The following is a 27,179-nucleotide window of genomic DNA, read 5'->3' on the forward strand; positions in this document are numbered from 1 at the left end:
GCTCAACAGATCCCAAATCAACCCAGAACTCTCTAGTTGCTTACCACTCCTATCCTGCAGTGAGGCTAGTGCTCACACAGATGGTTGTCGTGAATCCTCACAAAGTGAGTTCTATCAGGAAAGATGGTGTAAAGTTGCAGTTCAGAAAGGCTTTTGCTGCCCGGTGGTAGCGTCCTTACCTCTGAACCAACAATCCAGAGTCCAAGCTGCACCTGCTCTAGATAACATCACCGAAACAGGCTGATTAGGAAATAGCTCCAATAACGAATCAGAACTTTAAAGCCCAGCTAAAGTGAAGATAGGTCTTGGAAAATCACTCCTGCAACATGTTTCAAAAAAATTTCAAGACAACTGTGAAGCTGGATGAACACAGCAGGCCAAGCAGCATCTTAGGAGCAGAAAAGCTGACGTTTCGGGCACAGACCCTTCATCAGAGGTCTAGGCCCGAAACGTCAGCATTTGTGCCCCTGAGATGCTGCTTGGCCTGCTGTGTTCATCCAGCCCCACACTTTGTTATCTTGGATTCCCCAGCATCTGCAGTTCCCATTATGTCAGGAGATGGAACCCTGTCTGCTCTCTGCACTATAATATACAGATACCCTGCCCCAGGTCAATATCACACAACTCCAGCTCCTGGTGCACGAGGCTGAATAAATCAAAGGCTCCAGCCTGCAGGGTGACACCAGTCACACACCAGGTACTAACTACACTTCCCAAACACTGCTGAGCTCGGCAGTAACGGCGGTGGGGGGGGTGGGGGGTGGTACAAGTGTTATGTTGCATTAATCACAAAAATGTTAATATACAGATGCAGCAAGTGATGAGGAAGGCAAATGGAACGTTATTTATTGCAGGTGAATGAAACATTGTGGTAGGGAGATTTTACAGAGCCTCAGGAATACTGAATCTGACGTATTGTACACTAGTTTCCTTACTTGAAAAGACTTTTATTTATATAATGCTCTTAAGTGCTGTTGGAGTGCCCCTATCTGTAACACTAGAAGGCCAAGATTCAAGTTCCCACCTGCTCCAGAAAAGGTGTCAGGTTGATTTTTTAAAAACCCTAAAAGTTGTGTTAAAAGCAGTTCAGAGGATGCTGTTTCGACTGCTACCATCGATGAAGGGTTTATGAGAAGAGTTTGGTCAGGCCTGCATGCATTGGAATTTAGAAAAATGAGAGGGTGATCTTAGTGAAACAAACGAGATCCTGAAGGAAAAAAAAACCAAGCTCTCTGGATACTGGAAATCAAAACAAAACCAAATTGCTGGAGAAACTGAGCAGGTCCAGCAGCATCTGCGGAGAGAAAGAGTGAACATTTCTAGTCCAGTGACCCTTCTTCAGATCCTGAAAGAACCTGGTAGGGTCAATGCTGAAAGAATGGTCCCCTTCGTAGGAGAAACCAGAACCAGGGACATCAATCAAGGCTAAAACGAAAATGAGGAATTTCTTCTGGGGTCAAAGGCAAGTGTGTGGACTGTGGCTGGCTCATTGAATGTACTCAAGGCTGAGTTAGATTTCTGTTTGGAGGGGTTGAGGGTCTTTTTGTTTTAGCGAGAGTGCGCTGGTGAAGTGGTCCATGAGGTACAGCAGGGTTTAATGACCCACACCAGCTCCAATAATTCCTACATCCTTTCTCTTTCAGAGGAAATCAAATAGATCCACCACCACAATGTCATCCTTCCACCCATCAATTGAAATCAAAACCTCTGACCTACTGGATCTGAAACAGCCAGCCCAATGGGCTGTTGGTGATCCCCTAATATCACTGGTTGGCCTGAGTGTGTCTGATTAATAAAGAGCCACAGAGGAATTTAAAATGGAAGCATCAAGTATTTTATTACATCCAAGTGCATAGATAAAAGTTAGAGGAGAGTCATAAACAGACATTTGTACAATACAAACCATCCTCATGACAGTCTCACTCACCCATGGAACTGTCTTAACACCAAAACATTTAGCCCTCATTCAGTTTCTTGGAAAATAACATTCCATAATATAAAATGACAATTTCAGAGAATATGCTGCTTTAAACATATTCACATACACACCTCTGATTTCACTTCTCTCATTTTGGCAATTACAAACCCATGGAGCTTAAGCAACCTCGTGAAGAACACCCCTCTCTCCAAAATGCCCCTTAAACCCTACTCTTTGACCCAGCTCTCCACTGCCTGCTCCTACCCAATGACGTGGCTCAGCACCAGGTTTGTCAGGTACTCAGGTCCCCTCTGGGATGTTTCACCACACCTGAGGCGCTACATAAATGCAGCCTGTTGACGGCACCAAATCAAAGGAGCCTGAGACACATTGGTTCAGTTCCCACTAGGTCTAGTGACTAAGGGGATGGTGGGGGGCGGATTCTAAACAGGGAGACGTGGAGGTGGATTTTGGCTTCAGGCTGCCATGACCTGACCTCTCAGAATGGTCGGGTGAAACAGTGGATTCCAAATACTTTTGGTTGAAGGAGCCCTTTACAATTCGGCTAATAATCAAGGATTGGGATAATAATACCATTCTTTATTGCTCATTACACAGTGGTGACAGATGTCAGCAAAGTCTTTTAATAATGCTTTCAAAGCAAGTATTCACTTTCATGCCATTCATAGAGCCTATTCATGTGTATTTGCCCTCCCAGAGGGCAGTTAACCCAGCCCACATTACAGCAGGTACAGTTGGCACTCTATTCACACTTACAGCCTGGGAGCTCCTTCACCTACACAAGTGTCAAGGGTGGGTGAGAAGAGTTTTCTCTCTGGGCTGGGGTTGAAGGGGCCACAAGAAATGGCTGGCATTGACCTCTGGGGTCAGCGCTGGCGCTCAACACGAGAGCCACCAGCCTTAGGAACTGGGTAGAGGCAAAATGAATCTTCACCGACTTTGTCGGGGTGTAAAAGAAAATCTGTTTACTTATCAGGACACCCCAATTACCACTCAGTTACTTTCTCCTGGTGGCACTGAGGCCCACAGCCGTGCCTGCACACACTGCAATGGGGCGGCGTTGGCCTCGCGGTTTCAGAGACTCGGATAATGTTCTGGGGACCTGGATTCAAATCCCACCATTGCAGATGGCGGGATTTGAATTCAGTAAAAATCTGGAGTTAAAATCTAATGATTATGAATGCATTGTTGATTGCTGGAAAAAAAAAACACCATCTGGTTCACTAATGCCCTGGAGGGTTGGAAACTCATCCTTACCTGGTTTGGTCTACCGGTGACTCCAGACCCACTGTTAACTGCCCACTGGGCAATTAGGGATGGGCAATAAATGCTGTCTAGTTAATCACCTCCATAAACAAACCTATGAATTAATGTTTTAATTAAAATAAAAAGGCCAAGATTGACCAGAGACGGGGGGACTGATAGATTTTTGCAGATAACACTTGCGTCAATGATTGAATTTAAAAATGCAAGAACGAAAATACAGATGTAAGGGTCTCACTCTCCTCTGGACCAGACCCGGGATTGCAAAGCAGCCAACTCTCAAAACGTCGACTTTGAGGAATTTGGCAGACAGCAATACTGTAGGGTGCTCAGGGAGAGCCCAGCATCAGCTCAAGATGGGGAAAACATGTTGCGGTCAGTGATGGGGCAGGAAAGCCTGCAGGAGGGCGAGTGTCAGCCAGTGAGGAGTGGGCCAGGTTGATGTCCTGTCTCTTTCTCTCTCCCACTCTGGGTCGCATTTATCCTCAGAAGAGCTGAATCATGGATTCCCGGGCCTGACCGATTCCAATCCATTTAACTGTCAGGGGAGAAAAGAGGACAGAGGGTGAAAGGGCGGGGGGTGGTTTGGGCTAAACACGCGCAGAATTCTCTTCTGACCTCCGACTGAAAACAAATGGAGAGTGAGCCCCTGCCCAGTAACTCAACCAATCACTTCAAACACAAGGGAATAAAGTTCGGTCCATGTCCCCAAACTTCCTCCCACCCTCAACCTGCTGGAACTAGAGACAATGCCAGTTTCAAGTGCTCCTTGTCCCACTCCAAACAGGTTAGTATAGCTCAGGCTCCAAGTGGGTAATCGAATGTTGGGGGAACGAGAAAAATTATCACCAGCCCACTCCCAAACTCACTTGGCACCCCGACATGCTCCTCGATGAAGTGCACGTAACTCCTGGCGTTCTCAGGCAGCTCACTGAAAGTCCGGGCCCCCTCCGTGCTCCTCTTCCACCCAGCCAGTGTCACGTACTCAACCTGCACTTTGTGCAGCATCTCCTGGTTGGCTGCAGGGAGAGAAAATAAGACTGAAGGTCAGGGAGAGGCCAGCTCATGGTTTCCGCCTACAAAGAACAGTCTCACGGACATCAGTCCAGAACCAGAGGACACAGTTTAAAAATAAGGGGTAGGCCATTTAGAACAGAGTTGAGGAAACACTTCTTCACCCAGAGAGTGGTGGATATATGGAATGCTCTGCCCCAGAGGGCAGTGAAGGCCAACTCTCTGGATACTTTCAAGGAAGAGATGGATAGAGCTCTTAAAGATAGTGGAATCAAGGGTTATGGGGTAAGGCAGGAACAGGATACTGATGGTGGCTGATCAAGGGCCGAATGGCCTACTCCAGCACCTATTGTCTATCACAGGTCAAACCAGACCCACTGCACGCACAGACCACGCAAACATGCCACATACCACCCCCTCACAGACACACACACAATAACTCCCAAAAACAGACCACACCCCTCCCTCTCAGATACACACACACTGCCCCTCCCCAAAACACACACCACATATCCCACTCAGACCTTCATACATCACCCTTCACCAACACACACATCCGTCACCCACTCCCCCAGACATTCACCACATTCCTCACCCCCATTGAAAGCCACACCCGATGACAGAAAGCTTTTCTCCTCCGGAGAGAGCCAACAGACTTCAGTTAGTTTTCAAATTGAATATAGTTCCCAAATCAGTTAGGTACATTCCCGGATGTATGTTTAGTTACCACTACTGGAGTGGCAGTGACCAACCTGGGAAGTAAGGGATGGTTTTTCCATCCAATTTGTATCCAACACCGACCTTGATCTCTTCGAAAGTGTCGAGTATATCGAGTTTAGTGAGAGCCAGCCTGAGATGGAGAATAAGCAGCACGTCACCCCACCTCAAACCACATTTATACTCATTTAGGCATCTTCAAGTTAGGAAACGATCACAAAGGCGTTCAAAGGCAGGTGAAGAACTACCTCACTCCAAGCCTCAGCAGGAGATATTGGGAACATGTGACCAAATGAAAAGGAGCATTTTAAAGGAAGGAAGTGAGAGGTATTCAGAGGGAATTCCACAGTTCAGAAATGCTCAAGAAGCTGCAATTAGGAGTACTAGTTTTCCGAGGGGGAATGGAGGAGGTGACAGAGACAGGGAGGGATGCAGGCAGTTGGAGGAGGTGACAGAGACAGGGAGGGATGCAGGCATTTGGAGGAGGTGACAGAGACAGGGAGGGATGCAGGCAGTTGGAGGAGGTGACAGAGACAGGGAGGGATGCAGGCATTTGGAGGTGGTGACAGAGACAGGGAGGGATGCAGGCATTTGGAGGAGGTGACAGAGACAGGGAGGGATGCAGGCATTTGGAGGAGGTGACAGAGACAGGGAGGGATGCACGCATTTGGAGGAGGTGACAGAGACAGGGAGGGATGCAGGCATTTGGAGGAGGTGACAGAGACAGGGAGGGATGCAGGCATTTGGAGGAGGTGACAGAGACAGGGAGGGATGCAGGCATTTGGAGGAGGTGACAGAGACAGGGAGGGATGCAGGCATTTGGAGGAGGTGACAGAGACAGGGAGGGATGCAGGCATTTGGAGGAGGTGACAGAGACAGGGAGGGATGCACGCATTTGGAGGAGGTGACAGAGACAGGGAGGGATGCAGGCATTTGGAGGAGGTGACAGAGACAGGGAGGGATGCAGGCATTTGGAGGAGGTGACAGAGACAGGGAGGGATGCACGCATTTGGAGGAGGTGACAGAGACAGGGAGGGATGCAGGCATTTGGAGGAGGTGACAGAGACAGGGAGGGATGCAGGCATTTGGAGGAGGTGACAGAGACAGGGAGGGATGCAGACATTTGGAGGAGGTGACAGAGACAGGGAGGGATGCAGGCAGTTGGAGGAGGTGACAGAGACAGGGAGGGGTGTACAGGCTGGAGTTCTTTTTTAGTTCATTCACTTGTGGGACATGAGCCAAACAAGTACTTATTGCGCAGTTACAAAGATAGGGAGGGGGTGTATGGACCGGAGGGGGTGACAGATATGGGGAAAGGGGTGTAGGAGCCAGAGAAAGTGACACAGATAAGGGAGGGGCTGTAGGGGCCAGGGCAAGTGACAGAGATAGGAAGGGGTTGTCGGGGCCGGAGGAGGTGACAGAGATACAGAAGGTGCAACCTAAGAAGAGACCAGTGCTGGGAGGGAGGGAGGGAGGGAGGGAGGGAGGGAGGGAGGGAGGGAGGGAGGGAGGGAGGGAGGGAGGGAGGGAGGGAGGGAGAAGAGGACACAAAACAGACAGGTCCAATGGGGGGGGGGGAGACACCCAGGAACCGAACCGAATGCAACCACTCCGTTAGTGTGACACGGACGTCCCTGGTGCCTGCTGAGTACTCACGCAGTGAAGCTGTTAATCATGTGAGCGTATTTCACCAGCATCAGATCCAGCCAGCCACATCGCCTCCTCCTGCCCGTGGTGACTCCAAACTCATGGCCCCGTTGCTGCAACAGCTCACCCAGCTCCTGGGGGAAACACAGCAGGAGGCACCAGTGAGGGAGCAAGGAAACCTGGGGTAAGCTGGATCACCCCTACCCTGCCCCCTGTCAGTCAGACACAAACCAGCCAGGAGTGACCAGAGGACAGAGGGTACTCACGTCATTCTGCTCTGTGGGAAAGGCACCTACTCCCACCCTAGTGGTATAAGCTTTCACGACACCGTAAACCTCGCCAATGTTGTGAGGGGGAATCCCCAGTCCGGTGCACACCCCACCCACTGTGCAGTTCGAAGAGGTCACAAAAGGATAGGTACCTGCAACACAATACCGATAAATCATGGCTTGGTCACACCCAACTTAGAAAACCTTTTGAAAACAAAGACGTCAGGTCAAGGCGATTATCTCTCTCACTCGTCAGGACTGAACTGGAAGAAAACCGACTTCAGTAAGAGAGAACAACAATTTAGACTACACAAGAAGAGAGTGCAAATGGTTAAGCCATGGATGGCGTGGCGATCCAGCTGGAGGGAGTGTAGCGGCTGACACAGACAGGGACGGGGTGACAGAGGTAGATGGGGGGGGGGGGGGGGGAGTTGACAGAGGTAGATGGGGGGGGTGAGAGAGGTAGATGGGGGGGGTGAGAGAGGTAGATGGGGGGGGGTGAGAGAGGTAGATGGGGGGGGGTGAGAGAGGTAGATGGGGGGGGGTGAGAGAGGTAGATGGGGGGGGGTGAGAGAGGTAGATGGGGGGGGGTGAGAGAGGTAGAGGGGGGGGGGTGAGAGAGGTAGAGGGGGGGGTGAGAGAGGTAGAGGGGGGGGTGAGAGAGATAGAGGGGGGGGTGAGAGAGATAGAGGGGGGGGTGAGAGAGATAGAGGGGGGGGTGAGAGAGATAGGGGGGGGGTGAGAGAGATAGAGGGGGGGGTGAGAGAGATAGAGGGGGGGGTGAGAGAGATAGAGGGGGGGTGAGAGAGATAGAGGGGGGGTGAGAGAGATAGAGGGGGGGTGAGAGAGATAGAGGGGGGGGTGAGAGAGATAGAGGGGGGGGTGAGAGAGATAGAGGGGGGGGTGAGAGAGATAGAGGGGGGGGTGAGAGAGATAGAGGGGGGGGGTGAGAGAGATAGAGGGGGGGGGTGAGAGAGATAGAGGGGGGGGTGAGAGAGATAGAGGGGGGGGTGAGAGAGATAGAGGGGGGGGTGAGAGAGATAGAGGGGGGGGGTGAGAGAGATAGAGGGGGGGGTGAGAGAGATAGAGGGGGGGGTGAGAGAGATAGGGGGGGGGTGAGAGAGATAGAGGGGGGGGGAGAGAGAGATAGAGGGGGGGGTGAGAGAGATAGAGGGGGGGGTGAGAGAGATAGAGGGGGGGGTGAGAGAGATAGAGGGGGGGGTGAGAGAGATAGAGGGGGGGGAGAGAGAGATAGAGGGGGGGGGTGAGAGAGATAGAGGGGGGGGTGAGAGAGATAGAGGGGGGGGTGAGAGAGATAGAGGGGGGGGTGAGAGAGATAGAGGGGGGGGTGAGAGAGATAGAGGGGGGGTGAGAGAGATAGAGGGGGGGTGAGAGAGATAGAGGGGGGGGTGAGAGAGATAGAGGGGGGGGTGAGAGAGATAGAGGGGGGGGTGAGAGAGATAGAGGGGGGGGTGAGAGAGATAGAGGGGGGGGTGAGAGAGATAGAGGGGGGGGTGAGAGAGATAGAGGGGGGGGGGTGAGAGAGATAGAGGGGGGGGGGTGAGAGAGATAGAGGGGGGGGGTGAGAGAGATAGAGGGGGGGGGTGAGAGAGATAGAGGGGGGGGGTGAGAGAGATAGAGGGGGGGGGTGAGAGAGATAGAGTGGGGGGGTGAGAGAGATAGGGGGGGGGGTGAGAGAGATAGAGGGGGGGGGTGAGAGAGATAGAGGGGGGGGGTGAGAGAGATAGAGGGGGGGGTGAGAGAGATAGAGGGGGGGGTGAGAGAGATAGAGGGGGGGGGTGAGAGAGATAGAGGGGGGGGGTGAGAGAGATAGAGGGGGGGGGTGAGAGAGATAGAGGGGGGGGGTGAGAGAGATAGAGGGGGGGGGTGAGAGAGATAGAGGGGGGGGTGAGAGAGATAGAGGGGGGGGTGAGAGAGATAGAGGGGGGGGGTGAGAGAGATAGAGGGGGGGGGTGAGAGAGATAGAGGGGGGGGGTGAGAGAGATAGAGGGGGGGGTGTAGGGGATGGAGGCCATCACTGTCGGGATGCTGCAGGAATTGGCTGTGTCCATAACCATGTCCTCAGGGAAAATGATGCGATGTGAGTTGTAGAAGGTAATGGTTTTGGAAGGGTTAATGTTTGGGAACTGCATTCAGCTCCACTCAAAACTGATGACATCACAAGGACTTGGGTGGAGATAAGGACAAACAGATTCAGATCTTAGAGTCGGTGATCCTGCACAGAAACAGGCCCTTTCTCCCACCATGCCTATGCAAACCAATAAAGGCCAAATTACTCTAATCCCATTCACCTGTACTCATTCCACAGCCTACTATGCCCTGGATTTTAAGTGCTCATCCAGAAGCTTCTTAAATGTTGCAAAAGTAGCGACTTCCATCACCCTCAGCACACTGCATATTTCTACCACCCTCAGATCTCCTCTAAACCACTTACTCCCCACCTTAAACTTATCCCCTCTGATCTTAGGCATTGGAAAAAGGATCTCAAGATCTACCCTGTCTACGTCGCTCATTATTTTGTATCAATCCTGCTTCCACCTCCACCCACCTCCCGCAGCCTCCCCTGCTCCAAAGAAAACAAACCCAGCCTGTCCAGTCTCAACCTTTTCATCCCAGGCAACATCCTGGTGAATCTCCTCCACATCCTCTCCAGTGCTATCATTCCGACAGTGGGACGACCAGGACTGCACACTATTCCATCTGTGGCCTAATCAATCTTGTAGGGTCAGGACCTGTACCCTCAGTCTTAGCAAGCACTTATCCTGCTCACACAGCTTGTTGCTGATTGCTACTACACAACAAACTGCAGAAGTTTCTTCTCTTGGAAGACTCATTGGGTAGGAACAAAACAAAAGCTAACAGTGGTTGGCATCACAGCACAAATCACGTGCTAACAGCAGTGTAACTTTGCTACTTAATCCCAGATAGAAACAAAATGGTTTCCAAATAGCTCAACAGCAGAGAATTCCAGTGTACTCAGGAGCAGGAGTGAACATTTACAAGTCTCAGACAGACTTAAAGTTCTCAAACAGCCTACAGACAGATGCATGGTATGATCCACAATGGAGGAAGTGGACTTTAGCCTTTTAACTCAGACCCAGCAAAGGAAGTGCAGGAGCAAGCTTGAAGTAAAAAGGTCAGTCATAGCTGGCAGTTACAGATTCAGTCAGGAAGTGAGAATATGTTAAAGGATCAACTAGGAAACAAACAGATGTCAGTGCTTAGTGGATAAAGTTAGAACTCACTATTGGGCAAGGGGGAGATCTCCAATTGTTTTTAAATCTGTTAATTAACGGGATGAGGGCATCATCATCTACGCTCAGTATTTATTGACCATCCCTAGTTGCCCAGAGGGCAGTTCAGAGTCAACCACGCTGCTGTGGTTCTGCAGTCACATGTAGCCAGACTGGGTAAGGATGGCAGTTTCCTTCCCTAAAGGACATCAGTGAACCAGATGGGTTTTTCCAATGATTGACAATGGATTCACTGTCATCATTAGACTCTTAACTCCAGATTTTCTTTTTTATTGAATTCAAATTCCATCATCTGCCCTGGCGGGATTCAAACCCAGGTCCCCAGAACATTACCTGGGTCTCTGGATTAACAGTCTAGTGATAACACCACTAAACTATTGCCACAAAATGGGCTGACAAGGCCAAAATTTCAAAAGGGATCCTTGACGCTCACCAGCGTTGCTGCCACAGCAAGAAGACACCATTACACACAGCTATAGAGGGTAAATCAAGTCCAAAACACTAACTTAAACTGAAGTCACAGCACCAGTAAGATCACAGATCCAGAATTAAGACAACAAAACGGCAATTTAAAAGCCCTGAGCATATAGAGTCTAACAAAAGGATACAGGAAGTATCATGAGACTACATTAAGAGCAGGACAGCCATAGTTTAAACCACGGTTTGTTAAGGGAACAGGCTTTATTTTGGCAAATTATGCAATGTAATGGCTATCATGTATTAGGCTGTGTAATCCAATTTGCCTGAAATTAAAAGTGTTCAGTAAATTGGATAAACCTGTGGTGCTATACTGAATAGTTTAAAAGCTTTCAAAGACAAGGAAAATACTATTGCATTGGATTAGTGCTGTTTTAAGTACCTATTTAGAAAGAGATTAAAGCAACATTGATATACTGCAAGATTAAAAGAGAAATTGAGAAGCAGCATTGAGACACTGCAGAATGAAAACACTTTAAAAGAGAGAATCATCAATAAAGACATTAGGAAGAAACAGAAGTAATATTTTCTGTGTGATTTAACATCAGGATCAAACAAAACATCCTGGACATCTTGGAAAGTATAGATCCGAAGATACAGAATTGCTTCCCAAGTTTAGGCACTAAATCACAAGCCTACCAAGGACACACTCTATTATATCCAATACTTCCTACATCTTATCACATTCTAGCACATCAAGGCATAAAAGAAGGTACCAATACTTAAGTTCCACACACTTTTAGCAGTTCCTTTAACTGACAATGACTTCAATTCTTAACAAGAAACTATTTAATTGAATTTTTCAGATGCTGAATCAAAGAGTTCATTTATGATCTCCATAGATTAGTAGAAAACTATAATTATTGGGCTTTGAAATCAGAATTTCTAAAATATAGGAATGTTGAAATTACTGGCGAACCTTTGTCAGATTTATTACAGTCCAAAGATGATTTGATTTTGGAGAAACCAAAAACAATCTCGGGCAAGTCCTGAGGGAAGGATGACAACTTGAGGTGAGAGACAGCACTGCGAGGAACTGTGGCTCATGGCAGACAGTCGGATTGGTGTACAGGTAGGGGAGTCACACAGCTTTGCCCTCCTCAGAACAGGAAGCGTTAAATGCAGCTCAGCTTGTGCGAGTTTACTGCAGACATGTGGTGTGATTGGAGGGCAGTGTTCATGTTTTGGCTTCTTACCAAAATCAATGTCCAGGAGCGTGGCGTTTGCACCCTCTACGAGGATCTTCTTTGGCGGTCCATGGAGGGCATTGTACATGAAATAAACCCCATCCTTCACCAGGGGACGGATTCGCTCAGAGTATTCCTGCAGAGGAATTGGGGACACATAGTAAGTAAACAACCCGAACCTCCCTTATCCTACCTGATCTGTTACTCGGCACTCTCACCTCCCACATCATCCACTGCATTTTGGCAACGGAGAGAATTCCACGTGTTCCTGAAACACGTCCATTCATCAGCTGTCTGCCAAAACATTCAGCTCCACTTTTCAAATTATTACGTTATACCCACCTCCAACCACTCCATTCTCAGTTCTCTCTTCTCCCACACCACTACACACCCCCAACCCCACCCCCCCACTCCGCTAAACCCAGAAGATATGCTGTAGCCCTAAGCCATCGAATCATTTTAATATTTCAAACACTTTGATCAGATCAAAGAATCATACCACGTCAAAACAGACCCTTCAGTGCAACTAATCCATGCCAACCATAATCCCAAACTAAACTAGTCCCTCCTGCCTGTGAGATTCCCAACCTTTCCTATTCATGAACTTAATTGGACTTAAATATTGTAACATTACCTGAATCTATCACTTCCTCTGGCAGGTCATTCCACACACGAACCCACTGTTTAAAACAAAAAAAAAGTCGCCCTTCACATCCTTTCTAAATCTTTTTCCTCTCACCTTAAAAATATGTTCCCTGGTCTTGAATTCCCCCACCCGAGGGGGAAGACCCTTATCATTCAGCTCATCAATGTCCCTCACGAGGTCATCTGTCAACTTCCTAAATTCCAGACTGTAAAAATGAGGACATATTTGCCCCTACTGATTTAATATCTCAAACTCTCCATTCCAACAATATCCAGGGTCTTCTCTATCCTGAGACCAGGAGCAGTATCCACTCAACTGCCTGAATGCCAAAATGGGGGTGAGGGCTGTGATGACAGCTATCTGGAGGCCCCAGGCCACTCTACACTTGACAGAAAACAAGGAAAGAAGAACAGTTTCTGAAAAACAGCTCCAGAATGTCCAAGGACACTCAAGGAGCGAAGCCCAATCCTTGAAACTCAAGTACAAGCTACACTCAAGTTACCTTCAGTTTGTTCAACTCTCCTTCAATATCGATGTGTAGCATTGGGTACATGCTTTTATAGTGATGGGCCAGCCCTCTGAATCTATAGTGAAGAGAAACAAGGGGAATGCAGGGGATAGAATAGGGTGAGAGACAGAAAGAGACAGGAGGGAAGTTGGGGTGGAGGTGGAATAGAGAGAGAGAGAGAAAAAGAAAGGAAGAGAGGAAAACGGAGTAGGCAGGGAGGGAAGGAGGATAGAAATGGCAAGGGAGGGAGAAAGAGCGTGAGACAAGGGAATGAGGGGGGGGTGGAAGGGATGGACAGAGGGAGGGAGGGATGGAGGGGATGGAAGGAGAGGAAATGGGAGGTTGAGGGAGAGGAAGAGGGAGGAGGAAGATGAAATGGGAAAGATGGGGGAGGGGAGAAATGAATAGAGAAGGTGAGGCAGGAGAAAGACAGGGAGACATTAATGAGGTTTTAATACTTTATAATGATATAACATATTTGAAATAGCAAACAATCCTAAAGGTCCTCATAGAACGTTGCTAAAGGACCTTCCACACCCAACTAAACAGAGGTAACAACTCTTCCAGACACCACGGGTGTGAGTGCCTATGAGCTGGCGGAGGGAGGGAGGAGTGTGTTAGTGGGCGGAATGTGGATTGTGAAAGGAATTGGGGGTAGAAATAAACAGGATCACCGGCCTCAGGGCCCTGACAGGACTCTCTTCCAGCTTAACCATGTCTCAATACAAGAGGCTACCTCTCAGTGCCAGGCCGGAGTGGCGGGATACTTGCTTCAATCCATTCCCGGGGCAGGGGAAGATTCACATCGTTGCTGGAGGCCTGGAACAGATTGCTAAGGACTTCCTCTTCATCCGGTGCAAGCCTTATTGGAATTTTCATACTTTCTCTTCACCTCTTTCACAGGGTACGAGCGTCACTCGTGAAGCCAGCTTTCGATGCCCGCCCCTAACCGTCCCTGAATGGAGTGTCTCACTTGGACCATTAAGAGTCAATCACGTTGCTGGGGGCCTGGAGTCACATGCTGGGCCAGATCAGGCAAAGACAGAAAATGTCCTTCCCTAAAGAACATTGTTGACTCAGATGGGAATGTGTGTTCAATATAGAATATAAAAACCAAGACATTGCCACCCAAGATGGGAGATGAGCCACTGAATATTTTTAAAGGCATAAGAGCGAGGCAAATTAACAAGAACGGGCGAGAATGCAGATTTGAGCCGACAGTCAGCTCAACACTGATATTAGTGAATGGGGAACGAGCTCAAAGGGCTGAGTGGCCCACTCCTATTTTGCTTGCACCAGTTCAGACACAGGTTTTGGTTTTCTACTTCTGTGAGAAGAAGGAGGAACTCAGTTAACGACAGCAGTGTGATTTTTCTTTTAAGAAAAGGGGACATTTACCCTGTTTGCAATCTCTGCTACAAGACGGTAAGCAAGCAGCCCGACTCCTTTCTAAACCCTTACCGCTTCGAGAACTCCTCAAAGTCCGACACCAAGTCACAGATACGGAGGCTGGTGCGAGAGGCTTTCGATGCGTACACTGGCCCAATGCCTTTCCTAGTGGTCCCCAGGCTGACGGGAATGGGAAGGCAATAGAGTGAAAAGAAAGAGAGGGAGGGATTAGAACAGGCCAAGGATGGGCCAGTCACCTTGTAAAAACACTGCCCACTTCCCTCCAGTCTTAGCCCCAGTCAAGGTATCTGCCGCACTCACTTTTTCCCAGCCAGCTCCTGACGTTGCTGCTCCTGCACACCGTCCACTGCCTGATGGAAATCAAACACTGGAAACAAGAAGAGAACAGTCAAGTACACTTACTACCAGGAACTACACAGCACAGAGTCGGGCCATTCGGCACATCAGGTCTGTGCCGGGTTCTATGCTTTCTGGTGCTTAGCAGAAGCAATCTCGTTCAGAAGAATGAGGTTTTGAAAGGACTTGGCAAAGTTTGGCGGGGGGGCGGGGGGGGGGGGGGGCGAAGGTGAAATTGTCCATTTGGCAGGAAGGGTAAAACCAAACGATATAATGTAAACGGAGGGAGATGGTGAGGAAGCGAAAAGTCCCGGTGCATGAATCACAAAAGGTGAGGATTCAGGGACAGAAGTAATTAGGAAAGCTCATTGAATTTTATGGTCTTTTAAGAGGGGAATTGAGTACAAAGAGTAGAGAGTAGGAGCACATTACTGCAGATGCTGAAATCTGTACTGAAAACAAAACATGCTGGAAATCACAGCGGGTCAGGCAGCATCTGTGGAGAGAGCAAGTTAACGTTTCGAGTCTAGATAACTCTTCATCAGAGCTCTTCTAAGAGGAACTTTAGAGCAGATGTTTCCTCTGATGGGAGAACCTACACCTAGGGGGCACCATTTAAATAGTCAAATTTAAGACACATCGTTTCACAAAGAGATTCACGAGTCTTTGGAATTTTTTTTGTTCATGGAGGGGTGTTGCTGGTAGAGCCAGCGTTTATTGTATATCCTCAGTTGCATCTTGAGAAGGTGGTAGTGACATGCCTTCCTGAACCACTGCAGTCTATGCTGTGGGTATACACACACAATGCCCTTAGGGAGGGACGTCCAGGATTTTGACCCAGTGACAGTGAAAAAGAATGGTGATTTCTTTAACCCCTCACTTCCCCGCCCCCAAGTCAGGACGATGAGTGGCTTCAAGGCAAACTTGCAGGAGTTGGCGTTCCTATGCATCTGCTGCCCTTGTCCTTCGAGATTGTAGATTAGATTAGATTCCCTTCAGTGTGGAAACAGGCCCTTCGGCCCAACAAGTCCACACCGCCCCTTGAAGCATCCCACCCAGACCCATCCCGCTATAACCCACACATCCCTGAACACTACGGGCAATTTAGCACAGCTGATCCACCCAACCTGCACATCTTTGGACTGCAGGAGGAAACCGGAGCACCCGGAGGAAACCCACGCAGATACGGGGAGAATGTGCAAACTCCGCACGGACAGTCGCCCGAGGCTGGAATCGAACCCAGGTCCCTGGCGCCGTGAGGCTGCAGTGCTAACCGCTGAGCCACCGTGCTGCCCACAAAGTTCAGTCTGGTGAGTCTGGACAGTCCCAAGGATCTTTGGTGAATTTCTACAGTGCGTCTAATAGACGGTGCACACTGCTGCTACTGAGCCTTGGTGGAGGGAGTGAAGATTTGTGGATGTGGTGCCAACCAAGTGGGGCTGCTTTGTCTTGAACGGCATCAAGCTTGTGCTGTTGCTGGAGTTATACTCATCCAGGCAGGTGGGGAGCCTTGTAGATGGTGGATAGGCTTTTGGAAAATCAGGAGGTGAATTACTCACTGCAAGATTCCTTGCCTAATTACAAACTGTACCTGATTACTAATTTCTTGTGATCAGCACGTCAGGACACCCAGAAACCTGCGCATGTGGTTTTGCAACCAGCTCTCACTTCTCACACTATACCCCATCTGCCAGGTGTTGGGTCAAGCCACCTACCATTTTAAAATCTGTAAATGATGGACTGATGATGTAAGGAAAGGCTGGGCTGGCTAGGTTTGTACATTAGAAGGACAAGTTGACCGATAGCTACAAGACCCTGAAGAGGGGTGTCTTGCCAGGATGGACACCCTCTTGTCCAGAGGGTTGAGATTCATGTTTTAAAAATTAATTCTGAGAGATGTGGGTCTCAATGGCAACGTATCACCTGTCCCTAATTGCCCTCAAACTGAGTGGCTCATTCAGGCTGTTTCAGAGGGCAGTTCAGAATCAAGCAAATCACTGCTGTCTGGAGTCCCACATAGACCAGGCCAAGTAAGTGTGGCAGATTCCCTTCCCTGATTGACATTAGTGAACCAGATGGGTTATGACCTTCGATGATGGTTGTCACGTCGCCATCTCTTGAGATCAAGTTTCAATTCCAGAATAATTAATTGGACATCATTTCCACTAGTTGCCCTGGTGGGATTTGAACCAGTGTCTTTGGGTCTCTGATTACTTTCCACAACACTGCCCTCTTCCTGTTTTTTAGAGCTCTATTCCTCAAAAGGTGCTGGAGACAAAGAGTCCTTGAACATTTTTTTAAGACAGAGAGAGTTAGATATGTGTTAAGCGTGAGGGATGAAAGGTTATTGTGGTGTCGACAGAAATGTAGAGTCATCAGATCAGATGTGGTCATACTGACTGGCAGAGTAATTTGGGGGGCCTAGCCCTGCTCTTGGTTCCTTCGCTCAAAGGCATGTATGAAAATATCATAGTGCACTGAGCACCTTCTGTCCTTAAGGACACAAACCTGGAGAGAGATAGGTACACACAGAGGAAGCCAATCACATGCAACCCATCCCTCACCCACCAGGGTCTCAAAAACAACAAACATGAACTCACCAATGTGGGCTCTGTCTGAGATCACGGTCCTCAATTCCCAACCTTCCAAACCTGTGTGCGTGGGAGAGAGATAAATAACAAAATCTGCCAAGTTCCATAGCTCGGTGCTCACAAGCTACTCTGGACTGACTCCCGAATAACACACACAATCAACTGCGAGGTGGAAAAGGGAGGAGGTGGCAAGGAGAAATATAGACGGAAAGGGGGAAGAGAGATGAAAAACAGAAAACAGAGAGAGAGTGCGCGAGGGGGGCTACAATTACTGAATGTGCTCATATAGACAAATTATTGGAGAGCCATTGGAAACAGATGCACACAGATAGCGAGACACTCAGGTAGATCTGCAATTCCTCATAACTTCAAAATGAGCAACAGAGAGACATAACTGGTGACCACCCAGCTGCTGGGTTCTCAGAAAAAAACCACCTGGTTCACTGATGTACCTCAGGCCTACAAGTGACTCCAGACCCATAACAACACAGTTGCCTCTGAACTGCCCTGTGGAAAGGCCAAACAAGACACTTGGTTGGATTGAAGTGTTGGGAAGGTCACTGTGGGTGAACCTTCATCATGTGCTTCATAGGTGCTCAAGGTGGCAGATCAGACCCAGCAGCCCAAGGGACAATTAGGATGGACAACAAAATGCTGGGCCTAGCCAGCAATGTTCACTTCTGAGCAATGAACGGGAGAGGAAAGATACATTGGTAGGAATGTCCCAGAGCAGGGACAGAAGCCAGACTGTGGGTCAACACAGGTCCTTTCAGACAGATGGTCTCCTCCAAACTCTCCTGAATCTCTCAAGAACTACAAACATCTGGTGACGGGGAGCTAAAAGGCTGGGAGCAGCACAGAGAGTTGTTTGCAGGAAGCAGGACTCCGAGGACAGGCAGGCCTTGTTTATTGGAGATTAGAAGAACGCAAGATGATTTCATTGAAAAATGCAACTTCCTGAGGAGACTCGACAAGGTGGGAGTAGCAGGAAATTTCCTTTTGTGGCAGTAAGGAGAGGGGTCGTTAGAACTAGAACTTTTTTTTTCTTTATTCGTTCATGGGATGAGGGCATCACTGGCTAGACAGCATTTATTGCCCACCCCTAATTGCCTGGAGGGCAGTTAAGAGTGAACCACATTGCTGTGGGTCTGGAGTCACACGTAGCTCAGACCAAGTAAGGATGGCAGTTTCCTTCTCTAAAAGATAGTGAACCAGATGGGTTCTTCCAACAATCGACAATGGATTCACGGTCATCATTAGATTCTTAATTCCAGATATTTATTGAATTCAAATTCCAACATCTGCCACGGCAGAATTTGAACCTGGGCCCTAGGGTGTTATCTGGGTCACTGGATTAACAGTCCAGCAACAATACCACTAGGCCATAATCTTTTCGAACGGAGGAGCAGGCTCAAGGGGCTGAGTGGCCGACTCCTACTCATCAAGTCCTATATTAGTGTTCTCTGTAAGCTGCACAGCCGCACCAGATGGTCCTGCAAATGCAGATCACTGTGCCGACACATCTGAAAACCACTTGCTGGACGGCGTTCCAGAAACCGAATACATCTGTGCAGCTGAGAAGCAAAATTGGGGGAAAACGTTGCTACATTCCCTCAGCGAGGAACGCAAGTAACCACTCAGGGGAGCAGGAATCATCACAGGTTTAGTCCAGCCAATGAAGTCTACTGGCGCAGGGAGCAAGGGAAATGAACCAACGCACAAACCTGCATTTGTATACTGCGTTTAACATTACAAAAGACTCTTTACAGGAACATTAACAAACAGCACGTGACCCAGATTCACGGTGCATGTAGGAAGGAGACGCAACCAAACGCTGGGTTAATAAGCTCAGTCTTGAGGAACATCTTAGAGGTGAGAACGTGAAGTAAAGGAGAGAGGTTTGAGGCGACAGAGACAGGAAGGGGCACAAGAGGCAGGAGGTGGCGGTGACACAGACAGGGAGAGTAGGAAGTACGTAGAGATTTGAAAATAAAGAAAGGGATCTGTAAACATCAACAAGAGACAGTCAGACCATCTGCACAGGTTCACAGTCAGCATCCTCTCACCTTTGCCCTTCCGGAGGTTTTCCTCAGCTTCCTCGAAGAGTCCTGGGATGTGGATAACCACCCCATTGCCTGGAAACACAAGAACTGCAATCAACAGCTGCCTACAAAACCACTGGGGCCCATTCAAACCTCACGAGCCTCTCCCATCCCTTGGATCCCACAGGCACAGGTCTACACAGGGGTGCTGGGGCTGTCAAGACCCCAATACAGTCCACCAACATTGGCTGGTCAACACTGCCTTGGAACAGCTTGGCCTCCTTCCCCAGCAGCCTCCATCCTTAATACTAGGCAGCAGACTGTCAAACCGTTGTGAGCAAACACCCATCTGAACAAGAGTCCAGATATTAACACTTCACAGCCCTTGTACTGAAAGGCTGATCCTGGAAAACAGACAGACAGTCGGGAACAGGCTCCATGTGGAGACACCAGAAACCGCTTATAAATTCAAACCCTAATCAGGATAAATGTCTTTCTGAAAGCAAGAGTTTGGAGAACACAGCTGGGCACAGTTTGATGAGCAGCTGCCAAGTAAAGCACACAGAGGAAGTGAAATCTAAGTCTCGTTTCCCCAAGGACGCTGTTGAGACTGCGTGGAAAATAAAAGGCAAAATAAAATCAATTAAAACAAAAGACAAAAACAGCCCAGTATTATATAGGGGATAGCAAGGAGGTAAAGGGTTTGAGCAGAATAACCCACAGTTTGCAGAATTGAGAGTCTGCAATTACGTAGGACAGATTTCAGATAGCAAGAAATGATAAAGAAAAACACAACACTTTTCCCTTTGATAAGCTGACTGGCAGTGAAGGAAAAGGAGAATCTGAGTCTCTAATTTGTTGAGATAAGGTGAAACTAAGTGTTTAAGACTACCAAAGATAAGGTAGGGTCTCCAAGTAGTTTTGGGTCATAAATCAAAACCAGTTATACCTTAGATTTTGTTCCTAGAAGCTTTGTACCCAAGATGATGCCAGAAATGGTGACTTTGTACAGTTTTCCCTGTACTTGAGTACATGAGACAATAAAGCTAATTATAACTAATAAACCTTGAATATATAGAGCTCCAAGACACTGACTGGGGTCACTCTCCAGTCAAGATCCTGAGGTTAGGGGTCAAGTTTGCACATTCTGACCAATCAGGATATTACACAGGCAGCACCGGAGCTCAGTGGTTAGCACTGCTCCCTCAGTGTGCCAGGGACCTGGGTTCAATTACACCCTCAGGTGCCTGCATGCAGTTTGCACATCCTCCCCATGTCCGCGTGGGTTTCCTCCGGATGCTCTGGTTTCCTCCCACAGTCCAAAGAAGTGTAGATTAGGTGGGTTGGCCGTGCTAAATTTCCCATAATATCTAAGGATGTGCAGGCTAGGTGGATTAGGCATGGGAAATGCTGGGTTACAGGGATAGGGTGGATCTGGTTGGAATGCTCCTCAGAGAGTCAGCGTGAACTTGATGGAATGAATGGCCTGCTTCGACATGTCAGGATTCTACGCCAGGCCTTTTATGATAATTAGAAAGCTAGGAATTTAAACTACAGTTTAGTATTGTTGAGAAAAGATGTCAACTTTCTACTGATTTCAGGGACTAAATATTCAGCTTTGAATACGTTTATCCCATTTAAGTGTGGCAAGGTTTTTTTTTAATATTAAAAAAAAACGGAAGTTGCTGAAAAAGATCATCAGACCTGGCAGCATCTGTGAAGAAAAATCTGAGGAAGGGTCACCAGACTCTAAACGTTACCTGATTTTTCTTCAGAGATGCTGCAGGATATGCTGAGCTTTTCCAGCAACTTCCGTTTTTGTTCCTGATTTAACAGCATCCGCAGTTCTTTTGGTTTTTATTTTGTATTTTTTTTTAAAAAAACAAATTGTTTGAGCTCTTGAGCAGCCAAGTTTAAACATGTAGCTAGAAGTTGGAATATGTTAACATGCACCTCAGCCAGCAACAGGTAGTTTGGAATTGGGCACAAATTTGTACATTTTGTGTTTAAAGGTCATGGCTATTTGCAACTCAATGGAGAGCTTTTGAGCTTCTCCTTGCGTGCACGTGAGTAAACTTGTGTCGACTCTTATTTGACACAGCCTTTCAGGGGCCAGTCGAAAAAGTGGAGGCAAATGGAGAATGCTGGAGAAACTCAGCATGTCTGGCAGCATCTCTGGAGAGAGAAAGAAAGAAAGAAAGAAAGAAGGAAAGTTAACATTTCAAGTTCAGGATGACTGTTCTTCAGAATTGCAGATCTGAAGAGTCATCCCAGACTTGAAACACTAATTCTCTTTTTCCACAGATCCTGCTGAGTGTCTCCAGCATTCTCAATGTTTGTTTCAGATTTCCAGCATCTGGTGGCAGAGGTCTAGCGGTCGCAGCAAGTTAGCAGCGAATCGTGGCTTTGGAAATGAAGGCCGACCTATCTTAAGACACAGAAGTTTCCCATTCTGCTTGGCTGTTTCTTGTATTTCTGCTTTTGTTTTTGTTTTAATTCTGCTTTTTGTGTCTAAAATTGTTGATTTGGTTGTTTCTGAGATGGTTGTTACTGTTAATTCTAGTTTTTTGTTCCTCATAAAGGTGAGAGGATGGCAACTCTGTACACTTCACTGTACTTCTGTTTCCCTGTACTTGAATACGTGAGACAATAAAATCTAATTCTAGTTCTAAGTGAAGAAGTGGGAGGTTTGTTTGAGCTGGCATACAGGCCAGAGGAAAAGCTGTAAAGACCATGTTGTTTTATTTTGTTATTTTACAATTGTAACTGAAATGAGAGAGAGAGAGAAGTTTTACACCCACTGCTTTGAAAGGATGGCAGCAAGGCTTGAAAGCAAGTAACCTGAAACTCCTGTCCAGCATTGTAAATAGATGTTTGAACAATCAGTAACCAAGTGGCTGCAGATGAACCAGAGCCAAGGGGTTTTGTACTCTGACACAGGTCTGGTTGGTAACATAAAGTTGATGGGTTTATAGAATAGTGACCAGGTATCAATGACAAAGGTCTCCTGCCTGCCAAAATCTGAGAGTTTGGTTTTCTCACAGAACTCCTACGAAGTGTGGAAACAGGTCCTTCGGCCCAACAAGTTCACACTGTCCATTAGAATGTCTCACCCAGACCCATCCCCCTTTAATACATCCCTGAACATTCTGGGCAATTTAGTATGGCCAATCCACCTAGCCTGCACATCTTTAGGCTGTGGGAGGAAACCAGAGCACTCGGAGGAAACCCGCACAGACACAGGGTGGAGGGTGGAATCGAAGCCGGGTCCCTGACATTGTGAGGCAGCAGTACTAATCAATGAGCCACGGTCCTGCCATTCTCACGTAACTGAACAGTTTGGGTTGGCAACAAGTTACAGGATCTCTACCAGCACAGGAACAGTCTCTCTGTTCTCTGCAGGCAAAATCTACTTTAATCATCTCCCCTTTGATAGCTGTTCTAGGCTGAGGGTATAAGTCAGAGACCTTTCACATGTAAACCAGCCACCCTGTGTCCCTTGCAAACAAGTGGTAGCATCCAGAGAATGACAACTGAAAAGCAACATTCTAACCAGGAAAGATCATCTCAGCAACCCATGAATAGGAATGTGTCAACTGCCTTCCCAGTTTTCCTTCAAACACAAACTATTTTTTTCCTTTTGCTTGTCTGAGACCGTGCATGAGGTGAAGTTTATAGGGGATTACGGTCTTAATTGTTGCATTATATGCTGATGGTTTATAATAAAAACCAAAAGAATGCAGATGCTGTAGATCAGAAACAAAAACAGGAATTGCTGAAAAAGCTCAGCAGGTCTGGCAGCATCTGTGGACAGAAAGCACAGTTAATGTTTCAGATTGAGTGACCCTTCCTCAGATGCTGCCAGACCTGCTGAGCTTTTCCAGCAATTTCTATTTTTGTTAGAAATGTTTACAGACTAATTTGTGGTAATAAATGGTAATTCTTGTTAAATAGAGAAACCTAGTCCATGCTTTTTGTCACCCTAGGTCTTAAAAAAGGCAAATTGAGCAATTCTATGTACGTACTTAATCTTTAACCTTTGTGGCATTGCTCGATCTTCAACGTGCTACCCCCAGCAAGGTGTGACAAAGCAGATGGCATTAACACAGGACCTTGCATGCAACTGTCCACCTCTAACCCCACAATAATTTCTCACAAGACCTACAGCATCAGTCCCCCAATGCAGTCACACAACAGCAGTGTGTGCTTTTGTATGATCAGTTTGGGAGTGGCATATGTTAAACGAAGACTATGGGGTTTGGAGGGAGAGATGAGTATCCAGGCATCTGTATTTTTTGATCTGCCTTTTTGTAATGAATATCTTTGTGCTTTAAAAGGGTATAAAGTCAGCCTCATAAGTGAAAAAAAAAACATTTTTTGCTAATTGTTTCAGAATAGGTCTGGTTACAATAATTTTTTTTTGTTGATGATGAAACCTGGTGAATTTGCTTTTGTCCTGAATGCAGTTTGTCAGGTAAGTTGATCACCTCAGTAGTTTTTAAACACTGAGTGGTACCATCTCGGTGGTAGATGGACATTTGGAACAGTTTGTGGATTAATGTGACTCGGTTATCAGGTCGTATATCAACAGTTCCGTTGTTTTACTTGTGGCTAAAGTTGGTAACAAAGTAATTCTTCCAACTAATACAACTCTTCCCAACTGAGTCAGGATATCCATTTGTCTTACCAAGGGAGGACAGTGGAGTTTCACCCGACCAATCCCTGGGACAACAGAACTGTCCCATGAGGAGAGATTGAGACTGGGCTTCTATTCTCCAGAGTTTCAAAGTGACAGGTGATCCAATTGTTGAAATACAGAAAGGAGGCTCTCCCCAGGGGTTTTTTTGTTGTGATGAGGCATGTCAAGGGACAAAAAAGGTATAGAACCAGCTGAGTCTCAGGATAAGAGCTTGGCCATTTAGGACTGAAAGGAGGCATTTCTTCACTCAGGGTGGGAAATCGTGGAAATTTTCTACCCCAGAGGGGCAGTGGAGGCTCAGATGTTGAGTATGTTCAAGACAGAGATCAATAGGTTTCTAGATAACAGAGATATCAGGGGATAGTGTGAGGTAATGATCCTACTGAATGGTAGAGTGGGCTCCCTTTTCTTGTGCAAGAAAGCTCACCTCAAACTGTTAGCATTTCAATCCTACACACTGTTTTATAAAACATTGTGCTGCAGTGATGAGCACTCACCAATGAAGGATGTGGCATTCTTGTTGATCACTCCACTGGGCAAGAGGTGGAAGTTATACTCCACAGAATCCACCACAATGGTGTGTCCTGCATTGTTCCCACCCTGAAAGGGGAGAAAGCAGAAGCAAGAATTGTTAAACATAGGTACAGTCATCACGTCTGGGAATAGGATGTGCTCAATAATCCTATAGTAGGATTCCTGTAGCTCTTGAAGATGTTGCTTCAGGAACAGAGGTCACTCAATTTTCCCAATCTCTTCTTTTCCTTCTCTGTGCCCACTTCCTTCATCCTTCGCCAGATTGAAGTTTTCCCCCATTGAAGGGTGACCTACCAACAGGAGTGTTGCTCCTTCTGCCCTCAGGCTTAACACTGGACAGTTAGACACAACAGATGTACATCTTTCACATGACTGAAGAGGTATCAATGAGATCTGTCACAGCTCTTCAGCCTGACTGCCACTGACAGGGCACTGCCTACCTTTCCCAGTTAGAAGAGCATTTGCAGAGCTGCTGCACCAGGCACTGCTCAAACAAAGTGGGTGGGTGGGTGGGTGGGTGGGTGGGTAAGGGAGTTCCAGACAGCAACTGCTACTGGTGCCAGGAATACTTGTGGAAGGAGCTAGCAGTGACAAAAGAATCAACCATGAGCAGCATTGCAGCCCGATGCTAACGTTGCTGCTCTGACCACCGTCAGGCACAAGAGGTACTGAGGTGGCCTCTTTTTGACAGGGATGCTACGAGGGAGAGAAGAGCGAAACCATACTGCTCACCATCCCCAGTAAGAAGCCTGTCCACGGGATTGACCATGATTGGACAAGGGAGGCCTGCTGCCTTGGAGATGTTGCAAAGGACATAATGACCCCGGAATACCTTCTGCATATATTATGCAAAGGAAGTGATTACCTCACAATGACCACTACATAAATTTAATAAATGAGGTCGCCTCACAATACCCTCTGCATATGTTATACAAATTAGGCAACGACCTCACAATAACTCTGCATACATTATGCAGATCCGGTGACCACCTGACAATATTAAAGAACTGCAGACACTGGAAATGAAGGGTCTGGTCCCAAAGCGTCAGCCTTTGTGCTCCTGAGATGCCGCTTGGCCTGCTGTGTCCATCCAGCCCCACACTTTGTTATGACAAAATAAAAGGGAACTGCTTTGAATACTCAGCAGGTCCAGCAACATCTACAGGCAGTAAGCAGAGTAAATAAAGTAACAGCCTGACAACGTCCTCTGCATATATTAGGGTATGTTACAGAGCATAGAATAGCACAGGAACAGGCCCTTCGGCCCACCATGTGCGTGCTGACCACGATGCCCTCGTAATCCAATCCCATCTCCTTGCACGTGGTCTGTACCATTCTAGCCCCTGCTCATTGATGTGTCTGGACAAGTGTCTCTTGAGCGCCGTACTGGAATGATGTCTCTCTATGAAGGCTGCTCCTTCCCTCTCACCTGACAGCGGCAAACCAGCTCGGCGTCCTGCGCCAGCAGATCAACCACCTTTCCCTTGCCCTCGTCCCCCCACTGGGCACCCAGCACCACCGTCACCCGGTTACCGAGCGGGTCTCCGCGCTCTCCCGGGGCGGCCCTGGACCGCTTGGGGCTCGGAGGAGCCGCCAAAGACCCACAGTCGCCGACCATCAGCGCCATTCACCGGCGAAGGGAGACGGTGGGGTGGGGGGGTGAGCAAGAGGGTAGACAGTGCGCATGCTCTGTCCTCCCCCTTGCAGCGGGTGCCGAGGCGCTGCGCATGCGCTGCTCCCCGCGCGGCACACCAGGCCGGGAAACCCCTCGTCGCACGGGAAGTAGAAGAGTTAGTGCGCATGCTTCGCGCACGCCCCCGACTACATACCGGGAAAACGAGGCGGAGAGCTGGATGAACACAGCAGCCCGAGCAGGAAGGCTGACGTTTCAGGCCTAGACCCTTCTTCCTACTATCTCTACATAGCGGGAAACCCCGCCTCTCCCTTTTCACAGCGGATTCGCTGGGTGAGAAGGGAGTCAGTGCGCAAGCGCCGTCCCGCCCCCGCCTGGCAAGGAAACCCCGCCCCTCCCTTGGCCGAATTTGGGTGTGGGGAGGGGACAGTGGTGTCAGTGCGCATGCTTCGCGCGCCTGCCGCAGCCCTTCCCCCTCCGCCCGGGGCGAAACCCCGCCCCTTTTCACAGCGGTGTTTGACGGGGGGGGGTGGAACGAGTAGAATGGAGTCAGTGCGCATGCTCCTCCCCCTCCGCACCTGCGCGGGATTGGGGCAGAAGCCTGTAAATGCCCCCCCTAAGAGCAGAGGATTGCTCGTCCCTCCTTCGGGAGGGGGTATGCCATCGACAGCACCGTCCCTCAAAACGTAGAAGAAAGACAGAGGTTAGGGTGTGAGAATGTTACAGCCTTCAGGTGTTTGGGGGGGGCACCTTCAAACGAGACGTTCAGGCACCTGTACACAGCGAGGATCCTCGAGGTCCCCACCACTCCCCTGAGGCCTAATCTCTCAGAGCAATAAACAACCCGAGCAGGCCCTGTCTCTACAGAAGGTGCCGTGGAATCTGATGAGAATGGTGTGCAATCCCAGCACCAGCAGGGTCTAGGCCCGAAATGTCAGCTTTCGTGCGCCTAAGATGCTGCTTGGCCTGCTGTGTCCATCCAGCTCCACACT

At 48.2% G+C, this 27,179-nt stretch overlaps 1 protein-coding gene across 2 annotated transcripts; it reads right to left on the bottom strand.

Moving 5' to 3' along the window:
* Window positions 1-1,811: 1,811 nt before the first annotated feature.
* LOC125449279 (adenylosuccinate synthetase isozyme 2-like) lies at window positions 1,812-26,524 on the bottom strand. Of its 2 annotated transcripts, none has more exons than XM_059641679.1 (13): window positions 26,384-26,524; window positions 24,518-24,620; window positions 19,346-19,414; window positions 17,289-17,339; window positions 14,653-14,719; window positions 14,404-14,511; window positions 12,937-13,018; window positions 11,798-11,924; window positions 6,847-7,001; window positions 6,590-6,714; window positions 4,969-5,066; window positions 4,072-4,221; window positions 1,812-3,740 (listed from the first exon to the last, which is right to left on the bottom strand). In XM_059641679.1, exons 7-13 carry the CDS (start codon window positions 12,985-12,987, stop codon window positions 3,688-3,690), a joined length of 759 nt encoding a protein of 252 aa, XP_059497662.1. In that variant the 5' UTR covers window positions 12,988-13,018; window positions 14,404-14,511; window positions 14,653-14,719; window positions 17,289-17,339; window positions 19,346-19,414; window positions 24,518-24,620; window positions 26,384-26,524; the 3' UTR covers window positions 1,812-3,687. The 2 variants fall into 2 exon arrangements, with proteins under 2 accessions (XP_059497662.1, XP_059497661.1); XM_059641678.1 differs by lacking the exon at window positions 26,384-26,524 and adding an exon at window positions 25,984-26,244.
* Between the last annotated feature and the right edge of the window lie 655 nt (window positions 26,525-27,179).

Source organism: Stegostoma tigrinum, chromosome 42, assembly GCF_030684315.1.
Source record: "Stegostoma tigrinum isolate sSteTig4 chromosome 42, sSteTig4.hap1, whole genome shotgun sequence".
Lineage (NCBI taxonomy): Eukaryota > Metazoa > Chordata > Chondrichthyes > Orectolobiformes > Stegostomatidae > Stegostoma > Stegostoma tigrinum.

Excerpts from the sequence above, each read along its gene's own strand:
- LOC125449279 (XM_059641678.1), bottom strand. The coding sequence starts at position 26,181 with ATGGCGCTGATGGTCGGCGACTGTGGGTCTTTGGCGGCTCCTCCGAGC. Across the intron at positions 17,340-19,345 it reads AAACCTCCGGAAGGGCAAAG|GTTTGGAAGGTTGGGAATTG; the intron begins GTGAGAGGATGC and ends CCACGCACACAG. Across the intron at positions 11,925-12,936 it reads GAGAGTTGAACAAACTGAAG|GAATACTCTGAGCGAATCCG; the intron begins GTAACTTGAGTG and ends ATTCCTCTGCAG.